Here is a 23,516-nt window from a genome sequence, read left to right on the forward strand (position 1 = left end):
ATGGGGCTGGGCAGGAGCAGGTCAGTCTGTGCGAGCCCAGAGCCCCTGCCCACGGGCTGTCTGCGTGCCACAGTGACCGGGGAGCCTTTCCCGCACCGGGGGGGATGGGGAGGAAATGTGGGCTGCGGAGATGGAGAGTTTGGCCCAGGGCAATCGGATGAGGTTTTGGGGAGAACAGTCCCCCCCCCATGAGCGATGTACAGCTCACCCCTGCCCTGATCCCTCCACCCTTCCTGGGGTAAATAACCTTCCCATCCCCCAGCGCAAGAGATCCCGCGCTCTGGGAAATAACTGCCCCACCCGCCGGGAGGGGCATTTATGGTTCTCCCCCGGTACCCCCCCGCCCTCTCCCTGTGGCTGCAGAGCCGGACGGCAGCCGAGAGGCAGAAGATGGTCTAGGAGTGGCGGGAGCTGCGAGGGTTTCTGGCGGAGCAGGAGCAGCAGCTGCTGTCCCGGCTGGAAGAGCTAGAGAGAGCCATTGTCCAGAGAAGGGATGCGGGCGTCTGCCGACGGTCCTGGCCATGACCATACGCAGCGTTCCTGTAGGAGCGTCTCAGCCCCAGACCCCAAAGCACTTTACAAAGCGGGGACAGGGGCATTCTCCCTATGGGACAAAGGGGGAAACTGAGGCACAGGGCGGGGCAGAGCTCTGACTAAGGTCACACAGTAAATGCCCTGCCAATATCTTACTACATTTGGGCTGGAGGGTGACGTCCCCTCCCTGCCATGCCGAGGCCCCGAGCCTGGCCTAAGGCCCCTCGCCACCCCAGGTGAACGGGTTTAATGGGGTCAGGGGGCTTGCGGGGCTCTCAGCCCTAGTGGGAATTTCACTCTCAAGGCAGAGAAATATTTTCTTCCTGTAAAGTGCCTCCCTGATGGCGACGTCCCAGCAGGGATTCCCGGGGGGCAGCAGCTGCTCTCTGAACGTGAACCCCAGCGTCTGAAATGCCCCAACGCCAGAGATGCCAACGGTATCTCCCCAGCCTGGGACACTCCTCCCCACCGACTGTCTCTTCTCTCGCTCCCTCTCCAGGGTGCTGGGAGCTCAGCTTTCCATTTTTATTTTTAAATTAAGTTTCTAGCCCTCCTGGTTACAAAGAAACCCCCCCCCCCAAAATGGACACAGAGACAATGTTGCATTCCTGAGTCTGCAGACAGCCTGAAACAGCGGCTCAGAGAGGTGTGAACTCCCCTGTCTCCTGTAACAAACAGTTTAATCGCTCATTTATATTCATCCTTTGTCATTTGGCCTAGTTTCCACTTTTCGTAGGACTCTTTTTTGGAGTTTCAGATCATTGAAGATCTCCTGGTGAAGCCAGGGTGTCTCTTGCATTACTTACGCAGTGGGACAGTTTGTTCTTGTGCCCGTAACAATGTCTTTCTGAAGAACTGCCAACTCTCTTGAACTGTTTTCCCTTAGACTTGCCTCCCTTGAGATCTTACCAATCAATTCCCTGAGTTTGCGAACGTCTGCCTTCTTGAAATCCACTGTCTTTATTGTCCTGTTCTCCTTCCTACCATTCCTTAGACTCGTGAACTCGACCATGTCATGATCACGTCCACCCACGCTGCCTTCCACTTTCAAATTCTCCACCAGTTCCTCCCTATTCGTCAAAATCCAAGCTAGACCAGCCTCTCACCCGGTAGCTGTCTCCACCTTCTGAACTAAAAAATTGTTTCCAATGCGTCCCAAGAACTTGTTGGATAATCTGGGCCCCGCTGTGTTATTTTCCCAACGGATGTCTGGGGAGTTGAAGTCCCACCACGCCTCCGTGATTTCCCACTGGACGCAGGATTCCAGTACTGATCTCACCAGCGTCGTATACAGAGGAAAAACCACCGCCCTGCTTCTCTTCTCCGGTTTAGACCGCCAAGGAGCCCCTCGAATGCTGACTGGAATCGGTGGAGCATGTCTCCAGTGACAGTCGGTTTGGCACAGCATCCCAGCGGCATTTTGGGATGTATACGTAGGGGCATTGCCAGCAGATCAAGGGACATGATCGTTCCCCTCTATTCGACATGGGTGAGGCCTCATCTGGAGTACTGTGTCCAGTTTTGGGCCCCACATTACGAGAAGGATGTGGATAAATTGGAGAGAGTCCAACGGAGGGCAACAAAAATGATTAGGGGGCTGGAACACATGACTTACGAGGAGAGGCTGAGGGAACTGGGATTGTTTAGTCTGCAGAAGAGAAGAATGAGGGGGGATTTGATAGCTGCTTTCAACTCCCTGAAAGGGGGTCCAAAGAGGATGGTTCTAGACTATTCTCAGTGGTAGCAGATGACAGAACGAGGAGTAATGGTCTCAAGTTGCAGTGGGGGAGGTTTAGGTTGGATATTAGGAAAAACTTTTTCACTAGGAGGGTGGTGAAACACTGGAATGCGTTACCTAGGGAGGTGGTGGAATCTCCTTCCTTAGAAGTTTTTAAGGCCCGGCTTGACAAAGCCCTGGCTGGGATGATTTAGTCGGGGATCGGTCCTGCTTTGAGCAGGGGGTTGGACTAGATACCTCCTGAGGTCCCTTCCAACCCTGATCTTCTATGATCCTACTAGCCAGACTAACACCACTTAGGGACGGCTCAGCGATGGGGGGCCCGCTGAGGGGCTGGAGAAGGTTTCTAACCCTCAGAGGAGGAAGCTTTCAGAGCAGCCTCCCACTTGGAGTAGAGGACAACCACCTAACTCGTTCCAAGAGGGAGTTTGATCAGTTTGAGACTGGAATGAGCTGGCAGGGAACTGGTCCTGACGGCCCAGGAGACCCCTCTCATCCCAGGCTCCTAGGAGGCACATGGCCTCAAGGTCCCCCTCTACGTCAGCCAGGAGGGCGTCCCTCTCTCTAGGGCCTCAGAGGGTGGGCTTCATTGCTAGGTTCTGCTGGGACAAACAGCCGCCAGGCCAGGCAGGAGTCCCCCCCCCCACAGCACTCTGGCTACTCCGCATTGCTCTTCCGTCAGCCCCGGAGGCATGCTGTGCTGTTACAATCTTCAGCTGGCCTGCGGTCCCCGGCCCCGGTGACACGTAGTGGAGGCTGGGGAAGGCTAAGCCTCCCCAAGCCGCGTGTCGCCGGGCTGGGGTGGGGGCACAGCGGCGGATTTGGGGCTCCAGAAAAAATCTCCCCCCCACCACGACCCTGGAGGAGCTCCCACAGAGCTTCTCTGGTCTCTGAGTCGCAGTGGGGGGGGGGAAGAGGCGGAGTGAGGGCAGAACAGGGACGGCGCCAGGGGTGGAATGGGGGCAGGGCTGTGGGGTGGGGCAGAAAGGGTGGAAGGGGGAGGGGCTCCCCTTTCCCCATGACGCTGACTGAGCTCTCAGCCCCCCCGGGGCCGCAGGGGGCTGAGAGTAACGAGTGGGGGTGGGGTCTCAGCCAGAAGGGGCAGGGCGGCGGGCTACTCTCCCCCAGGGAAAGTGTCACCTGCCGCCCATGGTCCCTGGCAAACACAACCAGAACGGCACCGACTCCCCACCCACCCTGCAGCACGGATTGTCCCCCAGGAAGCCCCCCCGTCCCTGGGGCAAATGGGCACAGATTTGGTGGTCCACACGCCCCCAGAAACCAACACCCCCAGATCCCCATTAAAACAACTTTATTACAAAAAAAACCCAAAACACACACACCCCATCATGAAGCTCGGCGTTTAAAACCAACGGCATAAAAACAAGCCCCATAAAAAGACCCCCGCAGCTAGCGGGCAGCGGGCTCCTGGCCGAGGCGTTGGCACGGCCCCTCCAGGACGCCGCTGAAGACCTCGTAGCGGTGATTCAGGTCTTGGCGGCCGTGGATGCGGTATCGGGTCCCCAAGGCCCCGTGCGGGGAGGACACGCCGTAAAAGACCCTCTGGATTCTGGAGTGGACCAGGGCCATGGCGCACATGGCGCAGGGCTCCCGGGTCAGGTACAGGTCGTAACCGGTGCAGATGTAGGGGAGCCCGTTGCCAGGTTGAGGGCGCCCGTCCCGGGGCAGGAAGGAGCAGGCGGGATAGTCCCGGTAGTTGTAGGTCCCGCCGCCCTGGCCGCAGGCCACCAGGTCGATGCAGACCATGGTGGCGTGGAGCAGCGGGTGGAGGCCGTTCCGGCAGTCGTGCCCCACCGCCAGGACCCGCCCCGTGGCCGGGTCGACCACGGCGGCGCCCGCCGGCACCATCCCCAGCTCCGCCCCCCGGCACGCAGCGCGGACGGCGTGCTCCATGTGAGTTTCCATGGCCGCCTTGTCCTGGGGCGTGAAGAGCCGCCCGGCCAGAGCCTGGCTGGTCCGCTTGTTCTCGTGGAAAGCCGTGGGCCAGTGCCGGGCGGCCTCCTCAAACTGGGGCCGGGTGAGGGGGGCCCGTGCCGGCACCCGCACCAGGAAGGGCTCTCCCAGGCCACGGAGGTCCACTCGCCCGTCCGGGAGCAGCTCCGCCAGGGTCGGCGAGGCGTCCGGCGAGGGGCCGGCCAGGCAGAGGAGCACCTCCAGCGGCCGAGTGCCCCCCCACGCCCGCACGCGCTTCAGGTGGGGGAGCGCCGTCAGGGGGCGCGCGGCCGACAGCTCCCGCACCAGGCGGGACGTCTCGGTCCTGAGCAGCACGGGGGCGGCGTAGGCCGGGGTCAGCTCGACCTCCTGCGACTCCAGCTCGGGCAGGACCAGCAACGCCTCCCACGGGGGGTCCTCTGGCGCCTCCATCTTCCTCCGCTTGCAGTCCGGCTCCATCGCCCCACGGCCCGCTGGGGAGAGAGGGGAGGAGTTGGGGGGAACGGCATGGACACTGCGCTGCAGGGCCCCCAGCGCCGTATCCCGGGCCAGCCCCACTCATTCCTCAGGATCAGCCCCTAAACCTGGCCCTCCAGTGCTCCTGATTCAGGGTCGTGAGCAGGGGGCTTCTCCCCCCATCTCCTTCTCCTGGGACTCCCAGTCCCACAGACCCCCCCAGTTCCCCTTCCACACTTGGGGGAAGTCCGCAGCCCCAGAGATCCCACCCCCACTTTCAATGTAGATCTCCCAATGACTCCCCTCCACAAAAGGGGCTTTCCAGTGACCTCATCCTAGCCCCACAGGCCCCCTTCCCCCCCCGCCCTGCCCCTTTCACATAGGGGGCTCTCCTCTCCTGGCCCCACTGACCCAGCCCCCTTCTCTTCTTCCCCCTCCCTCAGACCCAGATGCCTCCACGCCCCTGCCCCCTACATGTGGAGGGCTCCTCCTGAAAGACCCCAAACTTCCCAGAGCCACACACCCCTTCCCTCGCGGGGGCGGGGGGCTGCCTCTGCCCTCAAGGCCTCCCCACCCCACCCCCATAGATGGGGGCTCTTCAGATACCTCAACTTCCCCCCCAGCCACCCCTGTCCCTCCTCGGGGGGGGGGCTCATCTATGATCCCCTCTCCCTGGGAGGGACTCTCCCAATGAACCCCCCCCTTCTCCTTCATGGGGGGACTCCCCTCCCTCAGGCCCAATGATCCCATCCCAGGCGCTCCCCACCCCCCATGCAGGGAGGCCCCTCAGGGACCTGCTCCCTCCCCTTTCACGGGGGGCTCCCCTCCCGCAATGACTCCCCTCCCCCTTCCCCACAACATGGGGGGTTTCCCCTCCCCCCACTAGGGGGCTCCCTGGGAAACCTCAACTTCCCCCTCCCAGCCCCCCAGAACCTCCCAGGATCTCCCCTCCCCCTCCAAGGACCCCAGGATCTCCCCTCCCGCTCCAATGACCCCTTGTCCCAGCCCCCCCCCGGATCCTTCCCTCTCAGCCCCCCAGGATCTCCCCTCCCCCTCCCCCTCCAAGGACCCCTTGTCCCAGCCCTCACGGATCCTCCCCTCTCAGCCCTCTAGGATCCCCCCTCCCCCTCCAAGGACCCCTTGTCCCAGCCCTCCCAGCCCCCCAACACCCCAGTTCCAAGGACCCCTTGTCCCAGCCCCCCAGAACCCCCCCTCCAGGGACCCCTTGTCCCAGCCCCCCCAGGGTCCCCCCTCCCCCTCCAAGGACCCCTTGTCCCAGCCCCCCCAGGGACCCCCCTCCCAGCCCCCCAGCACCCCCCCTCCAGGGACCCCTTGTCCCAGCCCCCCAGCACCCCCTCTCCAGGGACCCCTTGTCCCAACCCCCCAGGGTCCCCCCTCCCAGCCCCCCAGCACCCTCCCTCCAGGGACCCCTTGTCCCAGCCCCCCAGGGTCCCCCCTCCCAGCCCCCCAGCACCCCCCCTCCAGGGACCCCTTGTCCCAACCCCCCAGGGTCCCCCCTCCCAGCCCCCCAGCACCCTCCCTCCAGGGACCCCTTGTCCCAGCCCCCCAGGGTCCCCCCTCCCCCTCCAAGGACCCCTTGTCCCAGCCCCCCAGGGTCCCCCCTCCCAGCCCCCCCCTCCAGGGACCCCTTGTCCCAGCCCCCCCAGGGTCCCCCCTCCCCCTCCAAGGACCCCTTGTCCCAGCCCCCCAGCACCCCCCTCCAAGGACCCCTTGTCCCAGCCCCCCCATGGTCCCCCCCAACCCCCCAGCACCCCCCCTCCAAGGACCCCTTGTCCCAGCCCCCCCAGGGTCCCCCCTCCCAGCCCCCAGCACCCCCCCTCCAGGGACCCCTTGTCCCAGCCCCCCAGGGTCCCCCCTCCAAGGACCCTCTCTCCCCTCCCTCACCTGCCCCTCGCCCCCAGTCCCGGCCCCGCCCCGGTCCCTCGCGCCCATTGGCTCCCGGCGCCGCCCCTCTGCATAGGGGAGCGTCCCGATTGGTCAACCGCGCCCGGCGGCGGGACGAGTGGGGGGGGGCGCCACGGGGGCCTGAGAGAGAGAGAGAGAGAGAGCGAGCGCGCGCGCGGGGCCGCGGTCCTCCGGGGCATAGAGAGCGGAGGCCAGCGCGCCCCCTCGCCCAGCGCCGCAGAGCCGGCGGGAGGGGCGAGCGGAGGAGCCGCGCCCGTACCATGGAGCCGGCCGGCCAGAGCGGAGGCGGCCACCATCGAGCGCGGCGGCCGGAAGGGCCAGGCGGAAGTGACGCCGCGGGCCGGAAGCGCGGCATGCGGAAGTGCAGGCCTGGCGCCGGAGCGCTGCCATGGAGCCCGGGCGGGGAGCCGGGCCGGGGCCGGGGCTGTGGCGCTGCGGGCGGCGGCTGCTCTGGGCCGCCTCCCTGCTCTGCGTCCTGCTGGACCTGCAGCTCCCAGGTAACCATGGCAACGCGCCGGAAGCGCCCCCTCCCGCCCGGCCACGCTTTAGCCCCGCCCCCTACGGCGGACCCAATAGCTCGCTTAGCCCCGCCCCTTTCTCCCTTGGCCCCGCCCCCTCGCCGCAGGGCCAGTCCCCTGCTAGCCCCCCCCGCGCTCTCCCGTCTGGCCCCGCCCCCTGAGCCGCTCGTGGCCCCGCCCCTCCCATCTGGCCCCGCCCCGATCCGCTCGTAGCCCCGCCCCCTCCCTGCTGGCCCCGCCCCCTGGGCCGCTCGTAGCCCCGCCCCCACTGGGGCGACCACCCCACGTCTTAGCCCCGCCCCCTCCCTGCTGGCCCCGCCCCCAGCGGGGGCGACCACCTCACGTCTTAGCCCCGCCCCCTCCCTGATGGCCCCGCCCCCAGCGGGGGCGACCACCCCACGTCTTAGCCCCGCCCCCTCCCTGCTGGCCCCGCCCCCTCCACCTTGATTCCACCCCTCCCTGCTCTCCCCTGCCCCTGCCACCTACCAGCGGCTCTTTAGCTCCTCCCCTGGCTCCTCCCACCTGCTGCTGGCTCCGCCCCCTGGTGCTGCCCCCACCTGCAGAGAAGGGGAAGCCAGTGTGAAAAATCCAGGGGGTGTGTGTGTGGGGGGGGGGGTGATAGGCGCCTACAAAAGCCAAAGCCCCCAATATGGGGACTGTCCCTATCCAGTCCGGACAGCTGGTCACCCTCGGGAAGCCAAACGCGGATGCCCCCCCCGTAATTGTCAGGGAAAGGGCGGGGCCTGGAGAGTGGGGTGGGGTGGGAGGGGGTCAGGAGAAAGGGGGTGGAGAAGGTGAGGGGGGTTACAAGGCCGGAGATGGAGGGAGTAGGGTTAGGAGACTGGGGGTGTGGCTGGTGGGGAAGGAAAGTGGGGGAGGGGTTGTGTGGGAGGGGCAGGAGAGTGGGGGTGGTGCTGGTGGGGAAGCGGGTGGGGTTGGAAACATGGGGGGGTGCTTGTGTGGCAGGGGGCAGGAGAGTGGGGGGTGGCTAGTGGGGAAGTGGATGGGGTCAGAAAAGTGGGGGGGGTGGTTGTGTGGCAGGGGGCAGGAGAATGGGGGGGTGGCTAGTGGGGAAGTGGATGGGGTGAGAAAAGTGGGGGGATGGTTGTGTGGCAGGGGGCAGGAGAATGGGGGGGTGACTAGTGGGGAAGTGGATGGGGTGAGAAAAGTGGGGGGGTGGTTGTGTGGCAGGGGGCAGGAGAATGGGGGGGTGACTAGTGGGGAAGTGGATGGGGTCAGAAAAGTGGGGGGGGTGGTTGTGTGGCGGGGGCAGAAGAATGGGGGGTGGCTAGTGGGGAAGTGGATGGGGTCAGAAAAGTGGGGGGGGTGGTTGTGTGGCAGGGGGCAGGAGAGTGGGGGGTGACTAGTGGGGAAGGAAAGTGGGGGTGGGGTTGTGTGGGAGGGGAGAGGGGCAGGAGAGTGGGGGTAGGGCTGGTGAGGAAGGCGAAGGGTCCCAAGACTGGGGGAGGTCAGGAGAAGGTGGATGAGCAATGGGGTGGGAAGGTGGCATCAAGGCAGCAGGAAGGGGGCAAGACCATGAGAGTGGAGACTAGTGTAGAAGGGGATGGAGCTATGGGGGGACCTGGGCTGGGTGTGACAGGGCGGGGCCGGAAGAGTGGGGGCGGGGCTAATAGAAAGGGGGCGTGGCCAGGAACTTGGGGCGCGGGGCTAGCAGGAAATGGGCGGTTTTATGCTGTCTCGGGAAGGGGTGGAAGCGCCTCTACTGGGGGGTTTCAAAAGGAGGCTGGGGAGCCACGCGTCTGGGATGGTTTAGACACCACAGATCCTGCCTCTTGGGAGAGCCTGTGACTAGGGGACCCCGTGAATGCTAGAGTGGTATTAAGTACGGTGGTGTGTGGGTCGGGGAGACGGGGATTTCAATGGGGCCCCCAGCCCTGACTCCCCTCTACGTAGCGAAGGTGAGACACTTTGTCCCCTACAGGTTTGCTGGCCTCCGGGCAGGCCGAGATCGAGAACCACCTGGAAATGGGGCGCAAGCTGCTGGCGGCCGGACAGCTGGCCGAGGCACTGTCTCATTACCACTCCGCCGTCGGTAAGTACACGCGGTGGTGGGGAAAGGAGGGGATGTCGCCAGCTAGCCAGGGAGCGCGTCGGACCAGAGCCACACTAGCCTCCTCCACGCTCCCAGCTGCGTCAGGCAGGCACGGGGCAACGGGGGGTGCCCAGGGGCCAGTGGGCAGGAACTCAGCGCCAGGGCGGGGCGTTTGGCACAGAAGGACCTGCTGGGGACAGCTGTGGGGCATTGAGGTTGGCAGGAAGTGGGTAGTGAAATAGGATGGTTCACACGGGTGGAGGAGCGTCCGGCTCGGCTGCGATCCAAGGTCCATGTAGCCGGTGTACCGTCTCCAACGCCGCGTGCTTTGGAGGAAGATGTAAGAACCCCGCAATAGCAGGTAGGGTAAGATGTAAGAACCCCACATCAGCTATCAGCCTGGTCTCGAACAGAGATCGGCTTAAGTCCTGGAGCACTCTGTTCAATATCCCTTCCCAAATTGGATGTCCTTAACGATGATCACTGGCTACTCCAGCCCGCCGTAGAAACGGCCCATCCCTTTGTGACTCTCGTTAATCCTTGCCCCAACGACCTCCCGTGGCCGGGAGTTCTGTGTCCTTTGATCAGGTTTTGAATTCCCTACCTTTTGATCCTCTGTTCTCATGTCCTGAGGACAGAGGCAGGGAGAACAAAGCTGGGCGGGGCTAGGAGATGGGGGGCGGGGCCAGGACTCCAGTAATGTATTCTCCCCCCTGCAGAAGGCGACCCCAAGAATTACCTCACCTATTACAAGCGAGCGACCATCTACTTGGCCATGGGCAAGTTCCGCTCGGCGCTACCCGACCTGTCGAAGGCCATTGAGCTCAAGCCGGACTTCCTGGCCGTAAGTCCCACCCACTGTTCCCACTTCTGGCTCGCAGGGATATTAACTAATGGTAGATTACTTTTGCTGCCCCGTGCAGAGCAATGGAGGGGCTGCTGCCCTCCGGGGGGACGTGGCCGTGTCCCTTTTGAACCAGAGAATGCTTGGCCCTCCAAGGACGTTGTCACTTCTCCATGCGGAATAGCCCCCCTGGCTGCTGATCTGTTCCAGGCAGAGCTGGTCGGGAATTGCTCGATGGAGAATTTGTTTTGGTCCGAAAAGCTGATTGGTTCTCAGCAGACAGAAAGTCACCCCAGGGTCAGGTCCCCGTTCCCATATCCCAGGCGAGTGGTCTCTCTGAAGGAATACTGACGTACTTACACAAAGAAGGGAGAGTGGCTCTCCCCTGGGGGTCAGAGCGCTCCACTTGGGGGTGGGAGACCAGATTCGTAGATCCCAAGGCCGGAAAGGACCTCTCTAATCATCTAGTCTGACCGCCGGTATAATAAACACCAGAGAACTGCCCCAAAATACTTCTGGGTTGAACTGCAGCAGCTCTCGTCGAGAAACATCCGATCGTGATTTAAACACGGCCGGGGTGGTCACTCTTTAAACACAGTAACCCTCACTGTGAAAAAAGTACGCCTTATTTTCCGTTTGAATTTGTCCAGCTTCACTATCCAGCCATCGGAGCTGGCTAGACCTTTTTCTCCTCGATGGAAGAGCCAGCTGTTCTCGCGTTCCTGTTCTCCACATTGGTGCTTATAAACTGTGATCAAGTCACCCCGTCATCTTCTCTCTATCAAGCTAAACAGATCAATCTCCCGCCATCTCTCATACTCAGGCATGTTTCCCAGTCTTTGAATCACATTGTCCACGTCCGTCGGGAGTTGTGGAACCCCGCAGCTGGACACAGGATACCAGCAGCGATGGTCACCGAATACAGAGATAACATTACCCACGTGCTCCTACTCGAGATTCCCCTCTCGAATCCTTGGGCCGAAAACCGTGCAGATCGGGGACTCGAACCCAGGTCTCCCACATCCCCTGCAATAGCGCTAACCACTAGGCATTGGCTATTCTGGGCTCTCTCTCTCCCTCTCTCTTTCTGCCTGAGCTCAGACACAGCTGTTCGGAATGATTCCCTGCCAGCTCTGAGCTGCCAAAGCTGGTTCAAAACCGGCTCGGCTGGATGCGTGTTGACACAAAGGTGTAAATAGAATTGCCGTTCTCCTTTTGTGGCCAAAACAAGGTAGTTAAGGCGCATGACTGGGAGAGCTCGGTGGATTCGCCCGACTGCCTCCCAGCTGGGCCTGAGGCCTTTTTCTGCGCCTCAGTTTCCCTCTCTGGGGCTAATGACAAGCCCCCCCCGGGATTAACCAGGGTCTGTGAACTGCTTTGGTATGCTGGAGGTGCAATGGGGAGCGTCAGCGAAAATTTACAAATCATACTGGTCCTGAAAATCTGGCTGCCTATTCTTCTTCTCCCTCACGGCACTGAGTCTCAGGGCCCAGGGCAATCGATTTGGGCGGCAGGCCTAAAAGTTGCAGGGCAGACATGCAGGACCTGAGAGCCAGGGCTCCAGCCTAACCCTGAGTGTCTACCCTCCAGGGTTGAGCCCCACGAGTCAGCTGACCTGGGCTGTGCCGCGGGTCATTGATTGCAGCGTACATGGACCCTGCGAGAAAGTGGCTGGTTCTGATTTAAAAAGTCACTTTGGCCAGATTTTTTTTTTTTTTTAAAGGTAAGAATGTCCCTAAAAACCTAGCTCGGGGGTTCTCAAACTGGGGGTCACGAGGCTATTACAGGGAGGTTGCAAGTTGCCAGGCCCATGCGTGTTTGGCCTCTGGCTGCCAGCCACGTGCAGGGCTGCCAGCCTGAACCCTTCCGAGCTGGGTGATCGGAGAGCAGCAGCTTCTTGCCAGGCGCCCAGCCCTAAAGGCAGCACCAACTCCCAACAGCAACGCAGAAGTAAGGGTGGTATAGTACGGCAAGAGTGGGGTCTTCACAGCCTGAAATATTTTCAAAGGGGGTCCCAGCAAAAAAAAAAATTTTGAGAACCCCTGCCACATCACCCTGTGCCTCAGTTTCCCCAACCTGTAAAACAGGGGCAGTGACGCTGAATCTCCTTTGGAACGTGCTCTGAGCTCCACAGATGAAAAGCGCTAGGTCTGAAACGTTAGATAGCCTTGACTTTTCCATGCCACGTAGGCTCATCCCCCGGATGCTTTAGGAAACCTCCCCCAGGAACTGAACTTTGCATATCCGTTGTGGCGGCCATTAAGGCCTCGATTCGGCAAGGCGCTTCAGCGAGAGTGCTGCCTTTTGCAACTGACCGGGCTTAAGCTTTAAGGACTTTGCCTCCATCGACGGCGCCGATTTGCATCTGCCGTTGCCGGAGTCTCTCACCCTGGGAATCTGCTCTCTCTCTCTCCTCTCCAGGCCAGGCTGCAGAGGGGCAGCATTCTCCTGAAGCAGGGCAACACGGAGCAGGCCAAGCAGGACTTTGAAGCTGTGGTGAGTGCCGGGAGAAGGGACCCCTCGTGAGAGGCGTGGGAATGGAAACTCTTGAGTAGGGGGGTCAGCGACTGGAGCCCAAGGCGGCTCTGCCGGATCTCAGCAATTGTCCTGGCTTTGCTGCTTTGCGTTGGATAACATCGCCCTTCCCTGCCGTGGCATCCCCACTCACCCTCCTGTGCAGTCGGTCCGAGCACAGCTGGGAAGATGTTCTCTGCCCTGGGGGTCACGGGTCCAGCTGGCCGCCCTTCTGTCCCCGAAGGGCACTGGCTGGGGGACCCTCCCCGTTTGTCGAAGGGCTCCCTGTAGGCCTCTGCCAATCCTTGTTGGTTTTTCCGCCCCCTCTGCTTCCCCCTTCCCGTCCCCGCAGCTGCAGAGCGATCCCAGCCACAAGGAGGCTCAGAGCCAGCTAGCCAGACTCACCGAGCTGGAAGTGTCCATGCAGGAGGCCCGGGCAGCCTATCAGAGGACAGACTACGCGGGAGCCATCCGCATCCTGGAGCGAGCTGTCGAGGTACCTGTCAGGAGAGGGGGCTGTCCCCCTCCGCGGGGATCACGCCGTCTCTGAGAGCAGGGGAGAGCATCTCTCAGTCTCACAGGGACGCTGTGTTCGGCCAAGCTGCTGTGACCAGTGGTCCTTCGTAACCTGGTTGGGCTTGTAACGATGCTGGTTAGGGCGGGACCCAACCGAGAGTGCCAGTTCAGGGCAAATTACTTAGCTGGGCAGTTACAGCCCCAGGCTGGGGTTTCTGGGCACACCAAGGCAAACCCAACCAGCCAGCCAGAGAGGACTTTGGTTTTACCCCACTGGCTAACCACAAGTCACATAAGCAATTCCCTTAGACACTCCAGTTTCCCAGTATCCCCACCAGTGCCCCTCATTATGGGGACAAATGGTTATGAAAAGCAATACCCCAGTAAAAGAAAAAAGGTTCCCTCGATCCCAAAGGACCAAGCCCCAGACCCCAGTCAATCTACAAATCAGATCTTACCCACAAATCACGCTGTGGCCAGTCCTTTAGAATCTAAAATCTAAAGGTCCATTCATAAAAGGAAACAAGATAGAGATGAGAGCCAGAATTGGTTACATGGACTCAATGACAGACAGTAATGGCCAAGTTCTTGGTTCAGGCTTGTAGCAGGGATGGAATAAACGGCAGGTTCAAATCCCGTCTCTGGAGAACATCTCCAGCTGGGAGGGGTCTTTCAGTCCTTGGTTCAGGGCTTCCGTTTGTAGCAAAGTCCCTCCAGAGGTCGGAAGCAGGACTGAAGACCAGATGGGGGAGCTGCAGCAGCTCTTTATAGTCTCTTGCCATGTGGTCTGTCTTTCTTTGTCCCAAAGACAAGCTGTCCAGCCCATGGCCTGGAAACATCTCAGAGTACTGTCCATAGGCAGGTCCCTGCCTGCCTGGCTGAGTCCCCAGGCGTGTCTGCCTTCTCTCAATGGGTCACTCGTATCGCTGATGGTCCTTAATGGGCCATCCAGCAGGTAGGCCGAGCTGACACCAACTTGTCTGGGGTGTCCCCCAGAAGCATAGCACAGGTTTGAAATACAGACAGTACAGAGCCAATATTCATAACTTCAACTACAAAAATGATACCCTCATATAGACCGCATAATCCTGACCAGCAAACCATCACCTTGTCTTAGACACCTCATTTGACCCCCTTTATATAAGATTCGGTGCCATTGCAGGACCTTGGTTGCAACAGTGTTCTATATGGTCCCAGTTTATGCCAATAATGTCACAGGGCTACACCCCCCCCCCCCCCCATGCTGCACTCTCAGGGCAGGAAGGCAGGTGCATCATGGACGTTTGCCGCTCAGCAGCCTCCGGTCCCCACACAACCCGCTTCACCTCTGTAGGCCCGGGCTCCCTGGCCGGACTACATCTCCCATGATGCACAGCAGCCACGGACTCCCATGATGCATCCCCTCAGGCTCCGTGATATCTGCCCAAGGAGCCTGGTCTGTAGAAGTGAGCAGGAACATAAATCACCCAAACTACATCTCCCGTGGTCCATGGTGCTCTCCCCTCTTGGAGAGGGAAGGAGGGGGCATGTTGGGAGTCCCTGGCTGCGGTGCATCATGGGAGATGTGGTCCAGCCGGGAAGCCTGGCCCGGAGCAGGGAATGGGGGAGATGAGGCACCCGACTTACAATTCCCCGGGGCAATGCGGCAGCGTTTCCAATTGGCGCTCCAGATTCACTCCCACGTCTGCTTACAGCCGCCTGGGCTGGCTGAGGCCTTGCGCCGGAGCTTGGAGCGGTGGAGGAAGTACGAATGTGAAACCATAGAGATCTTCGGTCCCCCTGCCGCCGCCTTAAAAAGCCAGAGGGATCTTGAACAAAGGAGCTGGCGGTGGGTCCCCCTGAACCTTGCCTCAGTTTCCCCTCTCTGGTGGAAGCCGGCGCACCATAAAGCCCCCTTTCCCAGGGTGCATTTATCGTTGAAAACGCAGGTCGCCGTCACTCCAGGCGGGGTCCAGCCCCCTCCTCGGGCCAATGCTGGTTCACACCCGGCACCTCGCCTCACCTTTCTCGTTTGCTTCCTTGGGCGCAGATCTCCCCGTGGGCCCCCGAGGCCAAGGAGCTGCGCGCCGAGTGCCATCTCCTGCTGGGCGACTACGGCAAGGCCATCCTGGACCTGAAACCCACCACCAAGCTCCGCGCCGACAACCGGGCAGCTTTCCTGAAGCTCAGCCAGCTCTACTACGGCCTGGGGGAGCACGAGGAGGCCCTGGCGTGAGTTGGGGGGGCACCAGGCGGTGCTGGCAGGGGTGCGGGATGTCTGGGGGGGTGGACAAGGAACCTGCCGCCACCAGGCCACCTTGAACCCCTGCCCTGGAGGTGGCCAGGCTTTGACTCCGAGCCCCGCCCGTGTGCGCTGGGATCTTGGGGGGTGGGGGGACCCCCGCATCTCCAAGACAACCCCGCCCCGCCTATACCCCTCTCTCCGCTCCCCAGGCAGGTGCGTGAATGTCTCAAGCTGGATCAGGACGACAAGGCGTGCTTTGCCCACTACAAGCAGGTCAAGAAGCTCTCCAAGCAGCTGGAGTCGGCCGAGGAGCACGTCCAAGCGCAGAGGTGACGGCCGTGCCCCCTCGCTCTCTGCCACCCGCTTCCCGTAAAGCCGGGGGGCCGTGAGAGGCTGGGTCCTCCCAGCCGGGTGTGCCGTGGCACTCGTAGGCCTGTAGGGGGCACCTGGTGGCATGCTGGGAGTAGTGGAGGGGCTGAGATGCAGCCGCCTCTGGGGTGGGACATGGGGGCTCTTTATACAGGGATCCCCTGCCCAGCTGTGAGATGCAGCCATTTCTGGAGTGGGGCGCGAGGGCTGGCTAAACCGGAATCCTGGGGGCAGGCGGGTATTCTGGGATCTCTTCCACTGCCCCTTTCCCCTGGAAGCCCCGCCTGGCTCGAGGTCTGGCATGTTTTGGGTGCTCCAGAGTCGTCTGCTGGTGCCAGCCCTGAGTTTGGCCCCTTTGGCCCATTCGAGCCCCGCCGGCGGGTGACATGTGCCGTTCCTGGGGACAGGTACGAGGAAGCCATCGACAAGTACAAAGCGGCCATGAAGACGGAATCGCAAGTGGAAGTTTACATCATCAGGGCCAAGGCCCGCATCTGTCACTGCCTCTCCAAGGTGAGCCCGGCCTCGCGCCAGCATCCACCCTGCTCGCTGCCAGGAGAGCTGGTGGGAGACACACACAACGGGGTTGGGACGGCCGTACATACGCAGACTCCTCGCCCAGTGCTGGGATGCAGCCACCTCTGGGGTGGGGCGCAGGGGCTGTGTATACACGGATTCCTCGCCCGGTGCTGAGATGCAGCCACCTCTGGGGTGGGGCGCTGGGGCTCTGTACACACGGATTCCTCGCCCGGTGCTGAGATGGCAGGGACATACACACACACACACACACACACACAGAGCAGGGCCCATCCCCTCCAGCAGGGGGCGGCAGGGGGACACACACACGCACACACACAGTGCAGGGCCCGTCCCCTCCAGCAGGGGGCAGAGAGAGCCCGGCCCAGATTTTGCGTTCTGTGGCAAGGGGCGTTGTGGAGGTCTGTGATTGATTGGATCTAAGCCCCACCCCCTGCTGGCAATCGGGTAGATAAGGACGAGGCCAGCAGCAAAATCTTTTGCATCCTTCCCAAAACCACACGCTGGCTCCGAGCCGAGCGTCCGGGAGGAAGCAGGGTCTCTGCCGTTGCTCCCATACACCCCTGTCCCGCGCTCAGTGGGCCTGGCTCTGGATGCTCCTGCCTGTGGTTAGAGCTGGTCCGAAATCGGGGATTAATTTCCTGCTGAAAAATTAGACTTTTTCCCCCCCTGAGTTTCGGCGCCTGAAATTGTTCTGGTTTTCCGACGGAAAATCCAAAATATTCTAGGAAAGGAGAGACTCGGCCTGCCAAAATACCCCGCAGTGTTCTCGTGGAGGGTGTCACGGATTCACAGGTTGTGCCCACTCTTGGGCCCCGTGCGGTCCGTGGGGGGGACCCCCTTCAGTGAAAGAGCCCTTCTCAGGGGTCCACTCTCTCTCAGGGGTTAAGCCCCTCCGCCTCCTGGAGCCGCACCTCTCCGAGCCTTAGCCCGCCTGTTTCTCGCTGCGGCCCCCCTCTTCTGTCCTCTGGCCCCCTCTGGCTGGAACCGGCTGGTCAGGTCACTGGGGTCCTCTCTCCGCAGCCCATTGTCCTCCCACGGGCCAGAACCGGCTGGGCCTCCCCGTCACCAGTCGCTGGGGTCTCCATTCTCCAGGCCATTGGCCGGGGTCCCAAGTTCCCTCGCCGGTCCTGTGTCCCAACAAACTCCCTCTCCCATCCCCTCGGTAAACCAGCAACCCCCAGGGAAACTGAGTCCCACCCGCTCGGCATGCAAAGCACAGGAAAAACAAGGAAACCCCCCACTTCGTCACAGAGGGGGAAAGTTTTGCTGGCCAATGCTCCAGGAGCCCTACTTGTGGTTGACGGGCTGGCCTGGGAATCAGAACTCCTGGGTTCGATTTCTGGTGCTGCCGCAGACTCGCTGCGTGACGGAGCGGGAGTCGCCGAAGGCGACGCGGTCGAAAGCTGCTGTGTGATTGACCCACCCCAAGGGGGCTGAATATGAACTCGGAATCAGGGGTAGCCCTGTTAGTCTGTAGCCACAGAAACAAGGTGCCACCGGACTCCTCGTCTTTTTGAATACAAACTCGTCACTTTTGAAAACGGTGGCTTGAATTTGCGTGCCTCAGTTTCCCTCGGTGAAATGGGGAAATGCATTGCAGCGGGGCCGGTGAGGGTGGACCTCCAAATGCATGCAAGGAGCTGGCCCAGCCCAGCTCTCTAGGGACCGCGAGAGCACTAGTGGGCTTGGGCGGGAGGGAAGGCGCGTTCGGCAGGACGGGAGAGGAAGCGCAAACCCCTTGCCAGCTCGGGGGGAGGCAGGGACCGTTCACACCGGCACGGGGCCGGGGCTGGAACTTGTGGGCGCAATCTCTGTGTCTGTCTCCCCCCAGGCGCCCCGGCACACCCGCGTTTCCCAGCGTAAGACCCCTGCACCGCAATGCAGCGGTGCCCACGCTAGGGGCTCCCTGTATGGCTAATGCAGCTAGATTAACACCCGCGGGGTGTGGAGGTCTCACGCCCACCAGAGCAGGCCTACGGGAGAGGGGGCAGGTGTGGAGAGAACAGTGGGTGTGTGTCTGGGGAGGGGGCAGCCCGTGCCCAGAAGGGTGCAATGGGGGACATCCTGGAGACGGTGAGGGGGGGGCGCATGTCCCAGAGGGTATGGGGCGTGTCTGGGAGGTCACATCCTAGAGAGGATGGGGCGACATATCTCAGAGAGTGTGGGGCATAGGTCTCAGGGCCAGTGGGGGGTGTCCTGGAGATGGTGGGGGTGCATGTCTGGAGGAGGGCAGTTGTGCCCATTCCAGAGAGCATGGTGGGGGGGGGGCGGTCAGTGGGGTGTGTCCCCGAGAGGCTGGGGTTTGCCCCGGGCGGCGGGGATTGGGGTGCAGTAATCTAGAGGGGCGGAACAGCCCCACGGCCGCAGCCTGACCCACCTCTCTCCCCCGCAACCCGACAGAGCAAACGGCCCCAGGAAGCCATCGACGTGTGCACGGAGGCTCACCAGCGGGACCCACGCAACATCTTCATCCTGCGTGACCGGGCCGAGGCCTACATCCTGAACGAGGAGTTCCAGCAAGGTAGGGCGCGGCCGGCCCGAGGTCTTCGCCCGGCGGCCGGCCCGAGCGGGAGCAGCCCGGTCACCGGCCCTTCCTTTGGGGAACCTTCAGGAGACTGGAGCAGGGCCAGCTCGAGAGCCGGGCGCCCTCCCCGCATTCAACCCGTGCGGTCTCGCCCCGTCCTCCCAGCCGCCGGCAATGATCTGGCCACAGCCCTCGGGGAAGGCTGGCAGGCGGTGCGGCCTAGCGGCTTGAGCACTGCCCTGGGGGTCGGGGCTCCTGGGCTCTATCCCAGGCCGGGGACAGGAGTGGGGTCGAGGGGGTTAGAACGGGGCGGGTCTGGGAGTCAGGACTCCTGGGTTCTGTCCCAGCTCTGACAGGAAGGTGGGGTAGGGCCAGTGTGTCTGGGGGCACCTCCTGGAGAGGGTGGGGGGGTGCATGTCTGGGAGCCAGGACTCCTGGGTTCTAGATCAGCTGTGAAGGGGAGTGGCGTGGTGTATAGTGCGTTCGAGTGGGAGGGGTATTTTTGTCTATATTTTTCAATGGAAAATTTAACAAGAAAAATTGGCAGAAATCGAGATGAAAACTGGTACCTCCTGGGTGATGTACTTCTGGGGCTGGGGGCCCTTGTCGGACTACATATCCCATGATGCTCTGCAGTCATCCCTCGCAGAGACAGGAGGGATCGCCTCCTGGGAATTGTAGTTCGGGTTCCTTATGAGTCTGGGGTGCCTGGTTAAAGGACATCTCCCACGGCCCACACCACAGTCTTCGAGATGGGCGGTGGGGCATGGCGGGAGCTGTATTGGGAGGTGTCCTGCTCCCCTCGTTCTCTCTGGGATGGGCCCCCGGGACAGACTCCGCCTTCCATGAGACCCCTCTGCCAGGGGCTCCCATGATGCACTGTTGCGGCTCAGCAAGAGGAGAGACCACGGTGCATCGTGGGAGTGTACCTCATGCCCTCTGTTGGGCTGCATCTCTCACGATGCGCCATGATCGCCCCTTTTGGAGAGGCAACGCCCAAGGGAACTCTGTCGCCGCGGTGCATCTTGGGAGCTGTAGTTCCCCGGGGGCAGCCCGGCCCACAGAGGAGAACCAGGCCCCCGAGGCGCCCGAACTACAAGCCCCAGCAGCGGCGCGCGCCTGGCAATCAGCCGTGACGGCTCTGGGCTGGTTCCCCGGCGAAGGGCGCCGTGCGGGAATTCGGGGCACGGTGTGAGGCAGCTCTGCTTGGTTCACAGCGGTGGAGGATTACCAGGAGGCCAAGGAGTTTGACGGGGAAAACGAGGAGGTGAAGGAGGGGCTGGAGAGAGCCCAGAAGCTGCTGAAGCAGTCAAAGAAACGGGACTACTACAAGATCCTGGGGATTCGGAGGTGGGTGTCATTTCCCAGGCGGGGGTTGGAACCAGCAGGATGGGATCTCCCCAGCCAGACCCCAGGGGGACCCACCCCCCAACGGGAAGGCGTTTCAGGACCCCCGGGCCGTGAGGAAGTGGGGATCGGTACGACAGAGCCCAGAGTTCCACTTTATTTTCCGTCTGAATTTTGTCCCGCTTCAACATCCAGCCGTTGGTTCTTCGACCTTTGTCTGCTAGATCAAAGAGCCCGGTTTCGCGGGTCCTCCTAGCCTGCGGTCAGGTCCCCTCCCGCTTCACCCTCTCGGTGTTAGCCTAAACAGACTGAGCGGGCTATAAAGCACGGAGGTTTTTCAGTCCTTTCATCATTCTTGTGGCCCTCCCCTCCGGTTTGTCAACGTCCTTGTGGAACTGGGGACCCCAGAACTGGACTCTCCGGTGGCCTGGCTAGTGTAGACAGGGCCCCTGCTTGGCCCATCCGCCAGTGCCATCCCCCCCCCCATCCGCTGCCATGTTCTTATGCCACCTGCTTGGCCCCCACCCCCAGGAACGCCAACAAGCAGGAGATCATCAAGGCCTACCGGAAGCTGGCCCAGCAATGGCATCCCGACAACTTCCAGTCCGAGGACGAGAAGAAGGAGGCGGAGAAGAAGTTCATCGACATCGCGGCCGCTAAAGAGGTCCTGACAGACCCAGGTAAGGCCCGGCCGGGGGTGGACGAACAGACGGGCTGGTGCGTGGAGTGCCCGAGACTCGCCCAAGAGCCCCTGGCATAGCTACCCTCCGAGGGCCACGTGGTCCCACAGTGTCTCCGAGACTGGGCCCCTGTTTCCCACCGGGGCTCTCAGCACATCAGACTCCCGAGAGGGGCTTTTCCTGCCCAGGGAGCCCCAGAAACAGCGAAGCCAGGCAGAAGCCGTCAGTCACCTGGCACAGAGCGGTGGTCGGGTTGGCGGGGACAAGCCAAGAAAGAGTTCCTATAGGCGGAGGCACCCTCCCCGGAGAAATCGCATTCTCCTGGGGCCCTGTGTCGGTCTCTCTGTATGTTCTTGGTCCCCCCTTAGTCCCCAGACACACCCGGGCTGCCTCTGCTTTGGGGGTTGATGTCTGGCCACAGGTGCCAACTCCGGGGCTGGAGCATCCCCTTAGTGCCCTGGGAGAAGTGATCTCTTCCCAGCCAGTGGGGGGCAATGCCTAGTGGGTAGGCGCAGGTCCTCAACGTTACCCCGAATCCCCTGCTTCACCACGCCTTTCCCTTCCAGACATGCGGCAGAAGTTTGACTCCGGAGAGGACCCCTTGGACCCCGAGAACCAGCAAGGGGGGGGAGGGCACCCCCACCAGTGGCCTTTTGAGTTTAACCCTTTCGGCTCTGGCAATTTTCACTTCAAATTCCACTTCAATTAGCTCGGGGCGGGAGGAAGAGCTCCGGACTGCGCGTCGAGGGGAGACCAGGGCTGACGGTCTCTCCTGTAGACTCCTGCACGGGCCCCGGAGTCGCCTCCCGCTCATCGTGTCAAATGTGTCCTGCCACGTTTCTTTCTGGCCTGGGAACGGGGCCATTTCTGGGGCATTTGCTTTCCCCGTGACCTGCAGAGAGGTAGAGAATGAAATGGTTTTGCCGCCTCTCTATGGTGTCTCAAGAAGGCCTGCGAGGATCTCTCTTTCTATGCTGAATTTCCCGGAGAACTAATTGGATTCTCTCCGTCTGTGCATCCCATCTTCGGCCCTGGAGTGAGACATGCACCTAGCCCCCCATGCTTTCCCTTCATCCAGCTGGGCATCGGTTTGAATTCCGATCCTCTCAATCTCTTCTCGTTTGTGGTGTGCGACGGCTAACGCCCAAGGCACGCTTAGGAGAAAAGCGGTCTGCGTTGAAGGTTCGGCGCGAGGGTTGATTGGAAGTTGCCCATCAAAAGGAGAATTATTCGCCCCAGGCGTGACTGGAGTGTCTGCCACAGGGAAAGTTTTTGGGAAACGCGTCGGCCTTTGGTTGGAAAAACAAACGCATGCCTCAGAAATGAAAAATTTTCAATTTGGACTCACGGGAGTTGTCATTCAGGGGGCTTCATGCCTCCTATGGGCTTGGCCTGCCTCTGCAGTAATGCAGCAGGGGCTCCCATACTGCACGGAGGCATCATGGGAGATGTAGTCCAGCCAGGGCGTCTGGGCTACAGACCAGAAAGGGGGCACAAGGTGCCCGAACTACATCCCCCATGAAGACGTCACCACATCCAAGTCAAAAATCAGTCAGCTTTTGAATTTTCGCTAGGAAATTGAAATTGTCCTGCAGGAAAATTGAGTCAAAACCACTTTTTTTTTATTTCTTCATTTTTTTTTAGATTTTTCTTATACCCGTCTCCCTTTTTTCCAAGCCCACCCCCATCACGTCATCGGGGGGCTGAGAGAGCACGGGACCCCCATAGCCGACCTCCAACGAGCCCTGTAAAACAAGTGAAAGCCAGCCAGCCATTTCTGCTCGATGTGTGTGGTTTACAAACCAATCAGAGTCCCTTGGGGGAAAAATATGTGCTGGATTATTTATTAGTATTTTTTAATGAACCAAAAAAAGCCTTTTTTCCCCCGAAAAAAATCTCCCTTGCACAGTGACGAGCTCTTGGTGAAAACTCACCTAAATTCCTGGAAAACCGGCTCTTTCCTGATATATTTTTCACAGAGAAACAAAATTTGTTTCCCCGTCTTGGCAAAACCCCTCCCAGGCCTTTGCGTAGCTAAAAAAGACGCAGCCCCGCTAATGTTTCCCTTTTCCGCATCCCTTTCAGTGGGCTAAGCGGTTCTTTACTCCTGGCTGTACGAGGACTCTGTTAATTTCTGTCAGGGCTGATGAAAGGCTAAGCAGGAATTTTAATTCGGTTAACGATCATTCCCACCCTCCGTGCTGCTTGCTCCCGCCCCCCTCTGGCTGGTAACGGTGCAGTCAGCCCCGCTGACGTTTTATAACTGACCTGGATTTATTTTCTCCCCCGTTGGCTCTTTTATAGATACGATTTTTAACCTTGATTTCTTTTCAGGAGCGGGTTGTAATCATTGCACAGGCAAGGGGTGGCAGGCGCCGCCCCCGAGGTTGGGATTAAAGTTTGTATTGCAAACAGGGTCCCATTTTCCCTTTCCCTCTTTGGGCTCAGGCCTGCTCGAGCTGGGATGAAAAAGGAGGAACGGAGGTTTGCTTCTTTATGGAGGCCTGAAAGGGTTAACTTTGGTAATCTTAGTAGCTTCCAGGCTCTGGTGTCTTTTTCCTGCAAGGGGCCGGGGGCGGGGTGTGATGCTGGTTGTGACTTTCTGGCTCTGCCTGGCCCAGGGGGAAGGGTATCTCTTTAACACCGAGAACTTTTCTCTCACCTGTATATTAGGCCTTTGAGTTAGTCGTTGGCATGAAACAGGCCTGCCCCCCTCCCAAGTACGGGGTTAGAGGCCCTGACCAAGATCTGCCGGGGGGACCTCTGGTGTTTAGTGCATG

The 23,516-nt window shown here is 60.9% G+C and overlaps 3 protein-coding genes and 1 pseudogene across 5 annotated transcripts in view; 2 read left to right on the forward strand and 2 right to left on the reverse strand.

Annotated features, from left to right (window-relative positions):
- LOC102934537 overlaps positions 1-23,516 on the reverse strand; it is a 1,094,240-nt pseudogene that overhangs the window by 618,405 nt on the left and 452,319 nt on the right.
- Positions 1-23,516, forward strand: part of LOC102933291 (zinc finger protein OZF) — a 1,218,290-nt gene that overhangs the window by 464,396 nt on the left and 730,378 nt on the right. The gene's annotated exons all lie outside the window — the stretch shown is intronic.
- Positions 3,568-6,969, reverse strand: ADAT3 (adenosine deaminase tRNA specific 3). The gene is made up of 2 exons (XM_037887540.1): positions 6,867-6,969; positions 3,568-4,698 (listed from the first exon to the last, which is right to left on the reverse strand). The coding sequence occupies exons 1-2, from the start codon at positions 6,901-6,903 to the stop codon at positions 3,683-3,685; spliced, it is 1,053 nt and encodes a 350-aa protein (XP_037743468.1). The 5' UTR covers positions 6,904-6,969; the 3' UTR covers positions 3,568-3,682.
- On the forward strand, positions 6,968-23,153 carry LOC102945461 (dnaJ homolog subfamily C member 3). Its single transcript, XM_037887483.2, has 12 exons — positions 6,968-7,104; positions 9,068-9,178; positions 9,898-10,022; positions 12,444-12,518; positions 12,889-13,032; positions 15,082-15,263; positions 15,486-15,605; positions 16,053-16,158; positions 18,586-18,706; positions 19,927-20,059; positions 20,588-20,736; positions 21,303-23,153. Exons 1-12 carry the CDS (start codon positions 6,996-6,998, stop codon positions 21,443-21,445), a joined length of 1,518 nt encoding a protein of 505 aa, XP_037743411.1. The 5' UTR covers positions 6,968-6,995; the 3' UTR covers positions 21,446-23,153.

The sequence above is a fragment of the Chelonia mydas genome, chromosome 28 (genome assembly GCF_015237465.2).
Source record: "Chelonia mydas isolate rCheMyd1 chromosome 28, rCheMyd1.pri.v2, whole genome shotgun sequence".
NCBI lineage: Eukaryota > Metazoa > Chordata > Testudines > Cheloniidae > Chelonia > Chelonia mydas.

Coding starts and splice junctions, on each gene's coding strand:
- ADAT3 (XM_037887540.1), bottom strand. CDS start 6,903: ATGGTGGCCGCCTCCGCTCTGGCCGGCCGGCTCCATG. Junction 4,699..6,866: donor TCTGGCCGGCCGGCTCCATG/GTACGGGCGCGG, acceptor CTCTCTCCCCAG/CGGGCCGTGGGGCGATGGAG.
- LOC102945461 (XM_037887483.2), top strand. CDS start 6,996: ATGGAGCCCGGGCGGGGAGCCGGGCCGGGGCCGGGGCTGTGGCGCTGC. Junction 10,023..12,443: donor TCAAGCCGGACTTCCTGGCC/GTAAGTCCCACC, acceptor TCTCCTCTCCAG/GCCAGGCTGCAGAGGGGCAG. Junction 18,707..19,926: donor GAACGAGGAGTTCCAGCAAG/GTAGGGCGCGGC, acceptor CTTGGTTCACAG/CGGTGGAGGATTACCAGGAG.